General features: G+C 48.0%; 1 protein-coding gene across 3 annotated transcripts in view; it reads right to left on the bottom strand.

Annotated features, from left to right (window-relative positions):
• Positions 1-11,651: 11,651 nt before the first annotated feature.
• The window catches only part of LOC119300113 (CTP synthase-like), a 7,997-nt gene continuing 1,712 nt past the window's right edge, over positions 11,652-17,936 (bottom strand). The window contains exons 4-23 of one of the 3 annotated variants that reach the window (XM_037577175.1): positions 17,831-17,881; positions 17,619-17,736; positions 17,487-17,543; positions 16,738-16,802; positions 16,505-16,588; positions 16,227-16,277; positions 16,081-16,143; positions 15,914-15,960; positions 15,536-15,605; positions 15,395-15,457; positions 15,002-15,091; positions 13,530-13,568; positions 13,298-13,447; positions 13,146-13,223; positions 12,987-13,072; positions 12,707-12,755; positions 12,519-12,599; positions 12,343-12,436; positions 12,123-12,219; positions 11,659-12,027 (exon numbers count right to left, since the gene is read on the bottom strand). In XM_037577175.1, the coding sequence (XP_037433072.1) occupies positions 12,143-12,219; positions 12,343-12,436; positions 12,519-12,599; positions 12,707-12,755; positions 12,987-13,072; positions 13,146-13,223; positions 13,298-13,447; positions 13,530-13,568; positions 15,002-15,091; positions 15,395-15,457; positions 15,536-15,605; positions 15,914-15,960; positions 16,081-16,143; positions 16,227-16,277; positions 16,505-16,588; positions 16,738-16,802; positions 17,487-17,543; positions 17,619-17,736; positions 17,831-17,881 (1,413 nt within the window). In that variant the 3' untranslated portion in view covers positions 11,659-12,027; positions 12,123-12,142. Of the gene's footprint in view, positions 12,220-12,342; positions 12,437-12,518; positions 12,600-12,706; positions 12,756-12,986; positions 13,073-13,145; positions 13,224-13,297; positions 13,448-13,529; positions 13,569-15,001; positions 15,092-15,394; positions 15,606-15,913; positions 15,961-16,080; positions 16,144-16,226; positions 16,278-16,504; positions 16,589-16,737; positions 16,803-17,486; positions 17,544-17,618; positions 17,737-17,830; positions 17,882-17,936 lie in introns of all 3 variants that reach the window. The other 2 variants (XM_037577174.1, XM_037577176.1) reach the window with 2 other exon arrangements.

Here is a 17,936-nt window from a genome sequence, read left to right as displayed (position 1 = left end):
TTGTCCTGATCGGAAGAGGAAGACGGCGGCGAGAGTGAGGTGGTGCGGCTAGGGTTAGGGTTCCGGCTCCTTCAGGGAGAGGGGCAATAGAATATGTCTTATTGCTTAATCTCAAAATAGTCTTACAGCTAGTATATATAACCACAATGCTGAAAATAAGATAACTTGTGGGCCAAGCCCCTAATCTAAACTTACCCGGTGGGCCTTCTACGGGCATAAGTCTGCCCGGTCATAACAAATTCACAGGGTGTAATTACAAGTACTTATATCCTCTTTTATGTGGTGATTGATGTACTCATGAGTTCCATGAACCATCCACTTTTTGTGCTTCTCTTAATGAAAATATGCAAGCTTCGCAAGTTTCATTATTTCGGAAAAAAATAAAATGCTTACCTGTGGTTCTGCCTTGTCTCTATGCTCTTTGGTCATAGCAAATTGGAAAGTTTGTTGGACTGATAAGCTCCAGGGACGTGGTGGCGTTTTCTGTTTTTAATAAGCCTTGCATGGCTGGTGATGTGACGCACCCATGCAGCATGCATGTAGGCGTAGGAAAGGGCCGGGTCGTGTGCACGATTGCCCGCTGTTGTTTTTTCTTTCTGTTTCGTTCTTCCCGGTCAGCGTGGCAAGCTATCGTGATGGAACTCGTGGGATGGCACGACAATTCCGGATCGTAGCAGGCTGGCCGGGTTTAGTAGCTCGTTTGTTTTGTAAACTGAATAACGATCTAAGGAATACAACGGAAAAGCTGGGGAGTCTGCCCGGCGAACAGAAACCACTATCTCGTTCATCCTCTCGTTCCTCTATCTCGCTCCTCTCGATCCCATCGGCAACGACAATTGGCATCAGAGCCTGGTGTTTGATCCTGCTCGGGTGGCCGGCGGTGTCTGATCCGCGGCGGCGCTTATGTCGGGGGACGAATCGTACGGGAAGAGCAAGGGTGGCGCCAGATCGCCATCGCAGACGCCTTCATCCAAGGCGCCGGTTGCGCGCCTCACCGGCAGCGGCAGCGGCGAGTTCCGCGTGGTGGAGCGCGTCGTGCGCGAGGAGTCGGGGGCGTCGATGATGCTCACCCGCACCAATTACCAGGAGTGGGCGCTTCTGATGCAGGTCAAAATGCAAGTCGCACGCGTCTGGACGGCGGTGATCGAAGATGGCGCCGACGAGAACGATGATCGGCGCGCGATGCAGATAATTCTCACCGGCGTCTTGCCGGAGATGCTGCGCGTGCTGGCTGCGAAGGACTCGACCAAGACGGCGTGGGAGACCATCAAAACGATGAGGATGGGGAGCGAGCGCGCCCGCGAGGCCAAGGCGCAGGTGCGCCGGCGAGAGTTTGAGGATCTCCGGTTCAAAGACGGGGAGTCCATCGAGGATTTCGGGCTGCGGCTCTCCGCCCTCATCGCTGATCTCGAGCTGTTCGGCGACCCCGTCACCGAGCACAAGGTCGTCCTCAAGTTCCTTCGTGTAGTGCCGCGCCGTTATTGCCCAATGGCGATGGCGATCGAGTCGCTTCTCGATCTGAAGGCCATGACAATTGAGGAGCTCGTTGGCCGTTTTTCGGCATGCGAGGATCACTGTGACCTCGACGACGCTACGCAGGCCACCGGGCGTCTCATGCTCACGCACGAGGAGTGGCTGGCCAGAGAGAAGCACGGCGGCGGCGGCTCGTCGTCCGGTGCGGGCGGCGGCAAGAACAAGTCGCCTGCTAAACCCAAAGGTGCTGGCGGCGGTAAGGCTGCGGCATGGAATCAGGGTGCAGGCGGATCTGGCGGATCGGGCGCCAAGAAGAAAAAGGGGAAATGTCACCATTGCGGCATCCCTGGACATTGGAAGAAGGAGTGCAGGACATGGCTCCGCAAACAGGAAAGGAAAGGGCAGCATGAGCAAGCCAACTTGGCGCAAGGAGGCGACGAGACAGAGCACGGCCTGCTCATGGCCATGGTTACCGATGTCAACACATCCACTGTCGTCGTGCCTCAAGAGGTGTATCTCAATGAAGAAAAGGTGGTCCCTGTGTCATCTCCTGATGATGTTTGGTTCTTCGACACTGGAGCTAGCAGCCATATGACCGGTGATCGGCGGGCGTTCGCGTCCCTGGACGAGTCCGTGCACGGGACGGTGAAGTTTGGCGATGGCTCGCTGGTGTCCATCAAGGGGCGCGGGTCCGTCATCTTTTGCTGCAAGAGTGGGAACCAGCGCGCGCTCACCGGTGTCTACTTCATCCCCACTTTGCGCAGCAACATCATTTCGGTGGGACAGTTGGATGAAGCTGGCTGCATCATTAGCATACAAGACGGAGTCATGGCCATCAAGGATCCGTCAAGGCGCATGCTAGCGCGCATCATGCAGTCGGGCAGCCGGCTCTACACTGGCGTGCTCACCATTGACAGCCCTGCATGCCTCATGGCGCAAGGCGATGATGCGTCGTGGCGTTGGCACGCGCGCATGGGACACCTGCACTTTCGCGCACTCCGGACCATGTCTACCAAGCAGCTCATGCGGGGAATGCCAGTCATCGACCGAGTCGAGCAGTACTGCGACGGGTGCGCCCTCGGGAAACAACATCGCGCCCCGTTCCCGCAGACCGCGGCATACCGTGCAGAGCGTGCTCTAGAGCTCGTGCACACTGATCTGTGCGGGCCTATCACTCCAACGACACCAGGCGGCAGCAGATACTTCCTGTTGATTGTTGATGACTACAGTCGCTACATGTGGCTTGAGCTGCTGAGGTCAAAGGACGAGGCGTATGAACGCTTCAAGAAAGTCCAGGTCATGGCCGAGGCGGAGGGCAGGTGCAAACTTCGAGCCTTCCGCTCAGACCGTGGAGGTGAGTTTAACTCCATCAGGTTCAAGGCCTATTGTGAGCAGCAGGGGGTCAAGCACCACACCACAGCACCTTATTCACCTCAGCAAAATGGTGTCGTCGAACGACGCAATCAGACGGTCGTGGAGATGGCGAGGTGCATGCTCAAAAGCATGGGTGTTCTGGCGTTTTTCTGGGCTGAAGCAGTGAAGACAGCGGTGTACTTGCTGAACCGCGCGCCAACAAGGAGTCTGGAGGGTGTCACCCCATATGAGGCGTGGCACGGCCGTAAGCCCAACGTGCAGCACCTGCGCACGTTTGGGTGCACGGTGCATGTGAAAAGGATAGGGTCGGGCATCTCTAAGTTGTCTGACCGCTCGACGCCCATGATCTTTGTTGGGTACGAGGAGGGCTCAAAGGCCTACCGTGCGTACAACCCCGTAACCAAGAAGGTGCAGGTGACACGCGACATCGTCTTCGAGGAAGGACGGCCGTGGGACTGGAGCGCACCGGACGCGCCCAGAGCGACGCCCATGTCTGCCACATTCACCATGGTGTACACCACGGCTCACAGCGTCCACGAGTTGGACACTGGCGCTGCTACACCGCCGGCTTCACCGCAAGGGGGAGCCACTCCTACTACACCAACCACAGGGGTGGCGACTCCAGACGCGGGCACGCCGGTGCAGAGCGCGCGTGGAATGTCGGCCGAGCAAGGGATGTCCGCGGGCATGAGCTCATCATCGCAGGGCACACCTGCGACGCCAACAGAAGGTACGCACACCCCAGATGTGGCTCGCCAGATTCGTTGGGCCACTCCCCTGAGTCAAGATGAGAACCGCCGAGATGTGGACAGTAGCAACATCCGATACCGGCGCATCTCCTGCATACTTGATGAGACAGAGGGGGAGGCTATTCGCGAGGCTATGGAACACTGTCTCCTCAGTGCAGAGGAGCCAGACAACATCAATGAAGCTTTGGATAGTGCGGCCTGGAAGGAAGCCATGGATGCAGAGATGGACGCAATCATGGAGAACTCAACCTGGCAACTCGCCACTCTTCCCCGCGGGCACAAACTGATCGGCCTCAAATGGGTGTATAAAGTGAAGCGCGATCCCAGCGGAAAAATCCTCAAGCACAAGGCCAGGTTGGTTGCCAAGGGTTATGCTCAGCGCGAGGGAGTTGATTTTGAGGAGGTTTTTGCGCCCGTGGCGCGAATGGAGACTGCATGGCTCTTCCTCGCTCTTGCCGCGCACTCCAGATGGGAGGTTCATCATATGGACGTAAAGTCCACCTTCCTCAACGGCGATCTGGCGGAGGAGGCCTACGTCGCGCAGCCACCGGGGTATGTCATCGACGGCAGAGAGGGCGAGGTGTTGAAGCTAAGCAAGGCACTGTACGGGTTGCGTCAGGCACCAAGGGCCTGGTATGCCAAGCTGGATGAAACTCTCTGCACACTTGGCTTCAACAGGAGCCCACTTGAGCATGCGGTTTATCGGCGTGGGCATGCACACTCATATTTGCTAGTTGGGGTGTATGTTGACGACTTGATCATCACAGGCACTGACAAAGATCACATACATGAGTTCAAGAATCAAATGCAGCAGCTATTCAAAATGAGCGACCTTGGTCTCCTAAGTTACTACTTGGGGATCGAAGTGGTTCAGGCAGAGAGTGCAATCACTTTGTGCCAACGCAGCTATGCAGAGAAGATACTTGAGACAGCCGGGATGACTGGTTGCAATGCATGTCACACCCCAATGGAGTGCAGACTCAAGCTGAGAAAACAAGACGATTCCAAGCCATGTGATTCTTCTCTCTACCGCAGCGTCATTGGAAGCTTGAGGTACTTGACACACACAAGGCCTGACATCACTTACGCGGTGGGAATAGTGAGCAGATTCATGGAGAAGCCAACCGTGACACACTGGACAGCAGTCAAACAAATCCTTCGATATGTGCAAGGTACGTTGAGCTATGGCTGCAGCTATGCACGAGGAGGGACACATGGACTGTTGGGGTACAGTGACAGCGATCACGCAGGTGATGTTGGTGACAGAAAGAGCACTTCAGGGCAGGTGTTCTTCTTTGGAGGCAATCCCATCTCATGGACTTCTCAGAAGCAAAAAGTGGTGGCAATCAGTTCGTGCGAAGCTGAATATGTGGCAGCTGCTGCAGCCACTTGTCAGGGGCTTTGGCTGAGTCGTTTGCTTGCTGAGATGAGAGGAGAAGAACCTGTCAAGTTCAAGCTTATGGTGGACAATAAGTCAGCGATTGCACTCGCGAAGAATCCCATTCACCATGACAGATCCAAGCACATAGATGTGAAATATCATTTCATTCGAGAGTGCGTGGAAGAAGGGCAGCTGGAGCTAGACCACGTCAGAACCTTAGATCAGCTCGCCGACATGCTAACGAAGGCCCTGGGTCGCGTGCACCATGTGGAGATGCGGTAGAGGCTGGGCCTCAGGGTGATTGGCGAGGAGACTGGAGCTTAAGGGGGAGAAATGTTGGACTGATAAGCTCCAGGGACGTGGTGGCGTTTTCTGTTTTTAATAAGCCTTGCATGGCTGGTGATGTGACGCACCCATGCAGCATGCACGTAGGCGTAGGAAAGGGCCGGGTCGTGTGCACGATCGCCCGCTGTTGTTTTTTCTTTCTGTTTCGTTCTTCCCGGTCAGCGTGGCAAGCTATCGTGATGGAAGTCGTGGGATGGCACGACAATTCCGGATCGTAGCAGGCTGGCCGGGTTTAGTTAGCTCGTTTGTTTTGTAAACTGAATAACGATCTAAGGAATACAACGGAAAAGCTGGGAGTCCGCCCGGCGAACAGAAACCACTATCTCGTTCATCCTCTCGTTCCTCTATCTCGCTCCTCTCGATCCCATCGGCAACGACAAAGTTTACAGCAGCAGATGGAGGATATAAGCCATGAAGTGGTTAGATTCATATTACTCTAAAATAATGTCTTAACATGGTCGTCCTTTTTTCTGGTATTTGTTGTTGCTCACAGTTGTTTTGTCGTGTACAAACTGCAGAAGAAATTGGCTTGTTTGCATTCCGACCGACATGCTGATCAACACCCAAGGTAGGGGGATCTGTAGTCGTGCCGGGTCCACTGTTTCTTCATTCATTTTTAGCCTCATCCTGAAATATTTAATATTTTCCCATTGTCAAGATGCCATTTATGTAGTTCACAATACCCATCTGATGTTCCCTTAATGGAACAAAGTAGTATGTGAATGTTAATTCAGAAAATGTCAATCGAACAACATATCGCATGAGTTTATCACAATGCCATTCATGTTTCTGTTTCAGATCAGAACCATATCAGGAGGGTGCCACTTTGAGTGAACCAAACGCCAACATTCGCCTGTGTTTCCTGGATGGCCTGAAGACTCCAGTTTACACAGAGAAGAACATAACATCTGAAAGCGATGCGGCTATCAGGATTGGCATCTTTAATGGTGATAACATGATCAAGGAAGGCCTGCTTTCAAAGCTGAAAATTGAGATCCTGGTTCTCCATGGAGACTTCTGCAACGACTGCCTGGGAAACTGGACCGGAGAGGAGTTCAATAGTCAGATCGTGCAAGGCCGGGATGGACACAGGTTTGTGTTAGGGGGTGATTGCAGTGTGTGGTTGAACAATGGAGAGGCCTCCTTCAGCAGGATTCGTTTCAAAGAAGGATCATCCAGGACTCGCAGTAGGAAGTTCGTCGTGGGAGCAAGAGTTTGTATGAGCGAAAAGACTGGTGTTTGAGTCCAAGAAGCTGTCATGAAGCCGGTCACGGTGCTGGATCGTAGAAATGAAGGTACCAATAGAACACTGTGATCTGTCAGAGGTTCTGTGTTTTTGTTTCTTAATCTTTTATTTGCTTCAGCAAATGAGAAGAGGTACCCTCCAAAACCAAATGATGAAGTGTATCGTCTGGAAGAAATAGCCAACGATGGAACTTACCACAGGAGGCTTAAAAATGCTAAAATCTACACAGTGGAAGACTTCTTGAAGGCTCTGAATAAGGACGCAGACGACCTCCGTGTAAGGGTAAAGATACTTGGTCTGGAACTTCTCTCTTTCTATACTTGTAATATTTTTACCGCAATGCTCAATATTGCTGCAAATTCTTGACATGCAGGTTCTTCTGATAAAGAAGGTGAACAACTCCTGGGGAAAAATGGTTAAGCATGCTAAGGGATGCTGTCTCACAGACATAAATGATAGGATGAATGTCAGTCTTCCTCAACAAGTTCCGTTTGACTATGTGATGAATGACAATCTTCCTCAACAAGGTCCCTCTAGCACACATTCTTCTCTGGATGCAGTCATTCTTGAGCCGGATGAGGCTCTTCAAAGTTAGTTAGATACTTGTTATCTTTCCCTGACCATGTTTTCATCTTTTTGCGATGGCCTCAACTCTCGCGCATGAATCTGTCGTTTCAAGGAACCACAGCAAACGAAAACCGGTTTCATGATAAGATTGACCATCTCACTGAACCATCTCACCACAATGAGTATGTTCATGGTGATCAGAACACAGTTAAGTCAAATTATTACCAAGGTAGTTGTTGCTTCTTGTTCCCCTCTGTGTTTTTGTGTGGAATTCCTTGCGATTTCAGTTACTCCGCCATGCTCATACTTGCCATTTTTCAAGTAGGTCAATCTAATCCAGAAAATGGCAATCTTGCTGAACAAGTTCCATTTAACTATGTGATGAATGTCAATCCTCCTGAACAAGCTCCCTCTAGCACACATTCATCTCTGGATGCGGTCATGCTTAAGCCGGATGAGGTACTTCAAGGTTAGTCAGATATACGTTACCTTACCCTTACTATGTTCTCATCTTTCTGCGATGGCCTGAACTCTTGAGCTTGAATCTGTTGTTTTAAGGAACTGCAGCGGATGAAAATCGGTTTCATCATGTCACTGATAAGGTGTTTGTTTCCAGGGACTTATTGGTTTAGGGATTAAAAAAGTCTCTATAAGTCCCATCTAAACCAAACAGGAGGAATTTAGAGCATCTCCAACAGGTGCGGCAAAAGGCGCGTCCGCGCGGTAAAATTTGGTTTTAGCGCGCGCCGGCTGGTTCCGCGTGCTCCAGCGGTGGCGGGAACTTACCGCGCGCGGGAAGCGTTTGCGCGCGCGGGGGAGAAAGCGGCACACAGCGCGGTAGATTTGGCGCGCCGCTTCGCGCTCGCCACGCGCACAGACACAGCCACGCGCCCTCCCCTCACAACCTCGCCGCTTCGCCGCTTTCCGCAGCACCATGCCGCCGGGGTTCTTCGGGCTACCGCGGCGTCCGCGAGCGCCCCAACGGCTGGTACTCCGCCAAGATCCGGTCCGGCGACGTCCGGCTTGGCCTCGGGTCGTTCCGGAGCGCGTACGAGGCGGCCCGCACGTACGACGCGGCGGCGTGGTGCTTGGATAGGCCCCGGTCGCAGATGAACTTTCGGGACGTCTTCACGCATGAGCAGGCGCAGCGCGTCGCCCCTCCGCCGCATCTCATCACCGACATGGACCGTGCCGACCACGCTCGGCGCTGCCGCCGCCTCCTCATCGCCGAGGAGGACGAGCGAGCCATGGCGGAGTGGCGCCGTCGCCACCCGGAGGACGTCGCCGACGAGCGTGCCTACTGGGCGGAGAGGACGGCAAGGCGCCGCGCGGAGCGGGCGGACCGGCGTCGGCGGAAGGCATTGGCGAATGCGCAGTGCGATATCGTTGCAGCAGGTGGGAGGTCGATCTTCACGTCAGACGATGAACGTTGGGACGACATATGGCTCGATACCTCGGACAATACCGACGAGGATGATGATGGTGATGATAGCGACTTGGAGTAGTTTCTATCTAGTTGCACCGTAGTTCTATCTATCTATGCTTTCGAACTATCTATCTAGTTGCACCGATGTAAAATATCTTTGTATCGTTTTTTATCTATGCAATTTATCGTTTTTTATCTTATTATCTATGCTTCCGAAAATGTTGTAAAATGAGCGTGCGTGCTGCATTTTTTGCGCGCTGCTGGAGCAGCACGCGCGCTACATCTTAGCACGGCTGCTAGAGCCAGCGCTGCGCGCCGCGCCAAATCAGGTGATGGGTGTGCGGCAAAGCTGTTTTTTGCGCGCGGCGCGTTCGGCGCCTGTTGGAGATGCTCTCGGGTGCGGCAAAAGGTGCGCCCGCGCGGTAAAATTTGGTTTTAGCGCGCGCCGGCTGGTTTCGCGTGTTTCAGCGGTGGCGGGAACTTACCGCGCGCGGGAGAAAACGGCACGCGGTGCGGTAGATTTGGCGCGCTGCTTCGCGCGCGCTTATAAAATGCCGCGCTCGCCACGCGCACAGACACAGCCACGCGCCCTTCCCTCGTAACCTGGCCGCTTCGCCACCTCGCCGCTTCGCCGCTTTCTGTGCCACCACCGCGCCACCATGCCGCCGCGCCGCCGGGGTTCTTCGGGCTACCGTGGCATCCGCGAGCGCCCCAACGGCTGGTACTCCGCCGAGATCCGGTCCGGCGACGTCCGGCTCGGCCTCGGGTCGTTCCGGAGCGCGTACGAGGCGGCCCGCGCATACGACGCGGCGGCGTAGCGCTTGGATAGGCCCCGGTCGCAAATGAACTTCCGGGACGTCTTCACGCGCGAGCAGGCGCAGCGCGTCGCCCCTCCGCCGCGTCTCATCACCGACATGGACCGTGTCGACCACGCTCGGCGCTGCCGCCGCCTCCTCATCGCTGAGGAGGACGAGCGAGCCATGGCGGAGTGGCGCCGACGCCACCCGGAGGACGTCAGCGACGAGCGTGCCTACTGGGCGGAGAGGACGGCAAGGCGCCGCGCGGAGCGGGCGGACCGGCGTTGGCGGAAGGCATTGGCGAATGCGCAGTGCGATATCGTTGCAGCAGGTGGGAGGTCGATCTTCACGTCAGACGATGAACGTTGGGACGACATGTGGCTCGATACCTCAGACAACACCGACGAGGATGATGATGGTGATGGTAGCGACTTGCAGTAGTTTCTATCTAGTTGCACCGTAGTTCTATCTATCCATGCTTTCGAATTATCTACCTAGTTGCACCGATGTAAAATACTTTTGTATCGTTTTTTATCTATGCAATTTATCGTTTTTTATCTTATTATCTATGCTTCCGAAAATGTTGTAAAATAAGCATTCGTGCTGCATTTTTTGCGCGCTGCTGGAGCAGCGCGCGCACGCTGCATCTTAGTGCGGCTGCTGGAGCCAGCGCTGCGCGCCGCGCCAAACCAGGCGATGGGCGCGCGGCAAAGCTGTTTTTTGCGCGCGGCGCGTTCGGCGCCTGTTGGAGATGCTCTTATAGAGACTTAAAGTGGGCATTTGGGACTTATGAAATAAGATTCTCATGGAGAAACTTATAGGAACTTATAGTTGTAATATGGTCTTTTAGTCCATATTAAGTCCCAGGAACTAAACATGTAGGGACTTTTTAGGGACTTGAGACTTATAAATTGGGACTAAAAAAAGTCCTAGGACTTATGAACCAAATAGGGCCTGAACCATCTCACTCCAATGAGCATGTTCATGGTGATGAGAATGCAGTTAATACACATTATTACCAAGGTAGTTGTTGCTTCTTGTTCCCCTCTTATCTCTTTATCCCCTTTGTTTTATGTATGGGATTCCTTACAATTTCGGTGACTTGGATATGCTCATACTTGGCCATTTTTTAAGGTGTCCCACCCCTTGGCCAGCAGCAACCTACAACATTCATGGCACCTTCACAGTTGGATGGTGAATTTCTATGGATCTTAGAAGGTGAGCAACCGGTTTCTGCACTAACTTATGAACAGCAAAACTGAACAGACCTGATAGATGACCCACAATTTACTCTGCTTCCAGGATCAGTTCAAGCAAACATCCATAGCCAGATGCAAGTTCCCATATCCATGGATTGTGGCAGTGCCATGTAGGCATCAACCTCTGTCCAACACAACCTTCTAGCGCAACCATTTGAAGTGCGGATATTTGGAGGCTGAGCTCCAGTGAGCTTGGTATTTTGAAAAAATCAAAAAGCGTATTTAAAAGTTCCAAAAAAATCTGAAAAAATACCATGAAAACCTATATGTATTTCGCAAGAACGTGTTAAATTTCGTCGAAAAATGTTGTGATTCGTAGGCTGTACAAAAATAACAAATTTCTGGCCCAACAACAAAAATAAAAGGCCCATTAAAAAATGTGCATGTCTTTTTCCTGTACGCCACATGTAAACGTATAATACTGTGAAATTTTGCATATACATAGTATACATGTGCATGTGTGTTCAAAAAATAAATTTGGAATTTTTCGCACTCTAAAAAAAAAATTGAAAACGAGCTCACTGGAGCTCGGCCTCCGTTGGCATTTTCCGAACCATTTGTGCCTATTCAATTGCAAGAAAGCATGCCTGGGATCCATTACTCTGAGAATCCACCTAACCATGTCTCTGGACCAACGATATGGCAAGATGATCCCATCACCGAACCGGAGCCTAGTGCTTATCCTTATCATGGGCTGGATCATGGAAACCTTTAGCAAGCGGGCCCATTCTGCAATGCAGTTTAGGTCGTGTAACATCATGGTTTTGTGCCATTATAACTTAGGTGACAGGTTGTGATATATGATGTGCAGTATCAGGCCTTGTAGACTGTATGTTTGGACACAAAGTGCTTTGCCCCCATTCTTTCTATTTGATGTTCTAAACGTTGAACAATGATGTTGCGTAGGATCTGAGGGTGTGCTGCAACTTAGGCAAAACATTTTGTTGTCTGCGTGCACCCACTGACGTTAAATCGATGTTTATATGTTTCAGAATGTCTACAAGTGTAAACTGCGATGAATAGAAGACTGGTACTGTTCCGAAAAAGAAAGAAAAATATATAGCATTTTTTTCTTCTAAAAGGGTACTTATTTCACCAGGGTTTCGCATTGCAGCATGCCATATTTACCATGGTAATAAAGAGGGGGCATGTCAAAGAACTCTTTACATGATCATCTCAGACTGATACACAGGTTGTACCTCAAATGATGTCAACAAGTGCCTTGGCATGGCCATCGACAAGTGCCAACGAAATTACGACCCCATTGTATGATGATCGGTTAAGCCACTCCCCACGGAAAACAGAACGTATCTCTCAGCTTAGGTACATTTCTGGTACATGACTACATGATGCAAACTGCTTTGACGACAAGCAGATGCTTGAACTGCACACACATTGGGCGATATCCATCTGGAGCAATAACACAATAGTTCCACTCATAAAACGGATGGGCATAGGTATCCCAGGAAAACGTTCGGGGATAATCAAGTTTGAGAACACAGTACCTGACGGTGTGCAAATGACACTACTCAGAAGCTCCAGCGTCACCATTGGAGACATTTGTAAGTGTTCGCATGCGTTCAGTCGCTGCCAGTATCAGACCTTCATACCAAATTATATAGCAGCTATATCACGGTGATAAACGAGAACAGGGGCAAATTATGGCACTGCATTCATGGGAGAGCAATTAACAGGCCAGCATAAAAGCGTAACGGATAAACGTACCTGTAAATGGAGGCGAGGGTTTTCGAGGCCTCGACTTGAATTCTGGATGGAACTGAACACCTATGTAAAATGGGTGATCTTGTAGCTCTACAATCTGATCGTAAGTGCAAGCAGGTTCAGGCTGGAGAGGTTAAAAAACATCAAGACAATGATGAAATGGGATGTTTGCTCGGTACCTCCATCCTGTTTCCACTTTCATCACAACCAACAAACTGAAGTCCTGCATTCTCAAGCATTGGAACAAAGCTAGGATTGACCTATTTAAACAGAAGAAATTTTTATCACTTCCAAGGAGCATAAGGTAATAATGGTATAATAGACACATGAATAACACGGGGTTTAATAACCAACAGTCATGGCAAACCTCGTATCTGTGACGATGGCGCTCATCTACATGTGGAGGATTTCCATACCTGACATTTGCATTAATCTCCATGTTAGAAGGTGAACAAGATTGTGACAGAGCAGCATATATGTAACAGATGGTCAATGAGAAACACTAAGAGTTCAACGAAAGCTCCTGACAACATGCCGCACAAACAGTTAAATTTCATGGCTGTAGCAGTGGATAAATGTTTTAACACACTAGCATTCAGAAGCCTCACATATATCTGTCTAACAAACAAAGGATACAACATCCTTACAGTTTCGATGTCAGACAATCTGGTTTACGGAAGAACGTTCGACGGCAACCCAACCTCATCGTGTTTCCCATGTGTGTTTTTGATACCTTTACAGTGAATTACAAAAGCATTAAAGCAACATCATCTCCTTGTCTTGCACATAACTGGACAGAGAAGTACCTCAGGCATGTACATAACAACACGATCTGGTGTGTCTGTGTTGAACTCTTCACTGTCTGCATTTCCCAGGCCCAAAACCTACACCAGTATTCCTAAAAATCAGGGTCTACAAAGATAATTGGTTGACAAGTAATAAAAGGAAGCATACACACATGTCTGGACATCTCAATCACCGATATCTGCATTCCCAAGCATATGCCAAGATATGGTACTTTATTCTCACGAGCATATTTTGCAGCCAATATCATCCCAGATATTCCACGATCTCCGAATCCTCCAGGTATCAAAATGCACGAGGAACCCTGATTTATTTTAGAATTAGAACACTTTTAGAAGACTGAGCTTACATAGCCACAGAGGAACCAAGACAATCAGCATACTAACCTTAAGAGTTTCCCAAGCTTTAGCATGAGCATCTGGTGCCTGTACAAAAATGATACCACAGTAAGGTAGTCAAACACACAACAACAAAGCAAGGACACACGTCATATAATTGCTAAATTGACTACAGATACTAAATGCACTACAAATGTAATCATTGCAAATAAAATGACTTTGTACAGCAGCATGTTGAGCTAGTAGCATAGTATGCATTACATCGATATCTACAGCGCTGAGATACTAATCGGCAGCAAGATAGAACAGATCATCAACATCAGTTGTGTTGGCAGAACAATGAATATTCCGCCTGCGGCCCTGCTCAGGAGCTTAACGACGACAAGATCTTCTTGGGCTCACATGGCCATTCCCATCAGTGTCCAAGGAAGGGTATGTATCCGGTGCACCCAACCTTGGTTCACTCGTCTAGAAGATGTTAAAAGGTTTTGGAAAAATTCAGCATGCAGACACAGTATATATATTTAACAGCTGTGAAGTTCCAATATAAAAATTTGAATACGGCTCAAGAAACAAAAAGACAAATCTCTCTGCATAGTAGCTAATCTAAATTCGGCAGCGAATTCGACCCATTATCGCTATCAACTTAATTTGTCATTTCTATTTCGTAAGTTATGTTTTGAATTTGGATTTGAAATTTTTAGACTGCAGTGTACTCATTGTGTCTATACCATCTATTTTTCGTAGAATTTTGCAAAATTTCTAAATATGTAGGTGGAGGTTGGGTGCACTGGTTGCACCACAAGTTCCAGTGCACCAGATGAGTTTCTCCCCGGCTGTACCACTCTTACAGCCTTAGCATTTGCTCTGGAGAAATGATAAAGATATCCAGGCGGGATAAGGTGTCAATGCCTCCAGAGGCAGGAGAAAACCTCTGAGGATAATCCGTACAGCCTGAGAGAAAACCAGCATATATCAACCTGTTTGGTGGGTCCCATGGAAGACTGTAGACCACATCCCTTGTGGAATTTCCTGGCTTTAGTAGCCCCATCAATCATGAATTCAGATCGTTTGCACAGGGTTACAAGCGTATATAAATGGTGCTCCCTACGTTCACTAATACAAGTTGTTCTAACTTTTTCCGTATGTAGTCCATATTGAAATATCCAAAACATCTTGTATTTGTGAATGGAGGGAGTATATAACTTAGGATTGTACCACACATTCTCCCGATGCATAATACAAGGAAGCAAAGCCTGGTGTGCTCTGTGTCTCACAGCCTCAGGCATTCCTGGACAAAAAGTCCTACCTCCAGCCAGACACAGAGCACACCTGCAAAAGTAGTGTTGCCTTCGCTTGCACCCTAACTTGTGTAAATGCTTCTGTCACTACTATTCCTGTGGACACCAACATGTCTATTGCTCACGTACACTTTCCCATCGCATATTAAGTTCATCGGGTCTACTGTGCTAGTACTCTAGCCAACATATCTTATGAAAAGCAAACTGTTAGCGGCTTACACTTGCAGCAGCTGCATCTTCAAGATCTGAAGCTGAAACCCACTGGATAGAAGGTTTCTGTGAACATGCAACACTGGCATGTAGGAGAGCCTGGAACAAAATGAGATGCATACATGAATTAAAAACAGTGTTTACATCTATAATAAATGAGACAATATTTATCATTAGTACAGCATAAAAATGGGGAAGTCCAGCCGATTGCTTCTACAGTAGACACCCATGGAGAGTTTTGACTGAATAGTTATTTCGCAGCAGAAGCAGAAATCCTAGTTATTGGAATCATTTTCATCATTGGCAAGCTTGATTTAAAACTATAATAAACCTTGTATGAGATGTAATGTTTGTAACTAGGAAAGACGCTTTTATATGTTTAAAAGTTGATTCTTGACCCACCTTCACCACTGATAAGTAAGAATCTGACAGATTAGTGTACTTCCCAACCAAAGCAATTTTAACCTGCATGGATCCATATTCAGTAAATTTGATTTTGCAGCATGCAATCAATAAAGAGAGGACTTGTAGAACAATGCTAACAGAGGTACTGAGGTTATCATATGACTCGGCCATCAGCGTCCAATCTCGTAATTCAGGGGGGGCAGCAGACCTATAAGACCAAAACATGATTGCTTCAAGACATACTAATAATAATGCCATGTATGAAACTGGTAAGATATTACTATCTCAAATCACAAACTGCACACTAATCATGCAAGAACAAGCATTCTCTAACATTCATTAAAAGGCAACGAATATATCCAGAAATACAAAGTGTAAGCTAATTATGCATAAAATATCAGCAGCGCCCATTTTTACCAAAATTATACAGGTAATATGAAAATTACAGTTCATACGTGCAAAGTTGAGCACATTTAACATTCATAAGCAATGGTTTTCATTAACCGTTTGACTCACCTGGAAAGGTTTAGTTGTTTGATTATAGCCTCGTGAGCCTTTTGGTTCTGGAAAGCAGCACATATAAAAATCTTATACCAAAGAGATGACTAAATGTAATTCGTACCAATTCGATAGCTTCCTCTACATAGTCAATGCTAAGCTTTTAGTTTAAGATTGAAACTCACTCTAAGAATAAGGGGAACATGCCATATATTTGGAACATCATGGATGTTAAGTATGTTCTCAACCTGCAAGAAACAATATAGAACGTAAGTAGGGAAATATTGTTAACAAAATGGCCTTTTTCAAATTCCTCGTTACGAAAGCATACCGGTACATGACAAAATTGTGAAAGCTTCTCCTTCGCGGATCCTATTAGTGGCTGAAAATTGAGATAAACATAGGAAAAACCAAGCCAGATTACAATGGCTTCTGGAAAAGGACTTGTTATCATGAAAGAAAAAGAAAGTCCAAATTCACCACACATTTCAACTAGTGTTCGTGATATGGAGAAGCATCTTAACTCAGAAGATGACTTTTACACAATTAAAATCTATCAATGTGAGAGATGACATATCTTAAAGCATACGATATTATTCTTCATGTTACCTGTGCTGATCGGCACGCTAGAAGATCAGGAGTAAGACCCAAGGCCCTTAGTTCTCGTACACTGTGTTGTGTTGGCTTAGTTTTCTACAAAAAGAAAGGAGACAAGAATATGAGGGTCATATATTTATGATTAGCTGCCTCGACAAAACACTGCAACACAATAATATACAAGGACGAGTGACATGTCCAAGTACGATCTGATTAGTATAATTCATGACGGGAGAATTATTTACTTGCTCACCAACTACACCCAATACTGGAACAAGGCTCACATGTATGAGGCAGAAATTGTCCTTACCTACAAAATATATATGGATGAGTGACATGTCCAAGTACGACCACTAACAAGAAAAACAAGTTTTTTAATAAAGAAAATATTGTCTGACTCCATAGCATAGAATTTATGGCCTGAGTTAGATCAGAGGTGTAGCTGTAATTGGTGGGAGGCCTTGGCACTACCAGGATGACCTTGATCAAGTGCCGTGATCATGGTGGTAATTAGACAGAAGAAGTGTGCATGAGATAGGCACATGAGGCATGATGAACTGGCTAGAAAATAACGGGTTGGGAAAAATATTAATAACTGCTTGACTGCCCTTTATTATGCAATCAAATTACAACTGGGATAGAATCCAACTACCCTATCCATACTTTCGTGATGCAGATTCCTTAATTTAAGGTTTCCTAATTCAAACTCTCCTTGACTCATCTTCAATCCTATAGATACGTATTTTAATGGAAAAAGAATCCAACTAATCCTACTGTTTGTGTGCTAGCCATAAGTCCAACCCCACATGACCGGTATGTCCAGTTAATCACAAAAAAGGAAGGCAGGAAAGACTAAATTAGTGTACTGTCAATGAATAAATAGAGAAGAGAGACAATGTGAAACGATACAACAGACACAGAAGCCCAGTAAACTAGCACATTCTCAGCAACCATGGATATGGGAATTAATTACAACAAGAAAACCCAACTATACCAAGAGAAAATGACAACTGACGTAGAGCTTCAATGAATGGCATTGATTCAATATCACCTGAAACATGAACAAAATCAACTTCTCCTCTACAATAGAAATAAGTAAAGTACATAAGATGTCCCAAAACCCTACCTACAGTGCCGCCCAATTCGATAACACAAACATCAGCTGGACGAGTCTGCCCATCCACAGGAACAGAGGATACTGATTGTATCCATTGTTTTATTTCATCAGTTACATGAGGAACAACCTGGATAAATTTTAGTTGTAAGAGTGTCATACGCTGTCATATTTGGCATCCCGTGCATATGTGAACATAGCTTTGAATAACACAAGGTGGTTACCTGGACCGTCTTTCCAAGATAATCACCCTTCCTCTCCTTCTCAATGACAGACTGAAAAAAAAAGGCATCCACTGTTTAGAAGTTCAAGCGACAATCAGGAAGCCTT

This window comes from Triticum dicoccoides, chromosome 5A, assembly GCF_002162155.2.
Source record: "Triticum dicoccoides isolate Atlit2015 ecotype Zavitan chromosome 5A, WEW_v2.0, whole genome shotgun sequence".
In the NCBI taxonomy this organism is placed as follows: domain Eukaryota; kingdom Viridiplantae; phylum Streptophyta; class Magnoliopsida; order Poales; family Poaceae; genus Triticum; species Triticum dicoccoides.
Note: the sequence above shows the minus strand (reverse complement) of the source record. Positions and strands in the feature narration are given on the sequence as shown.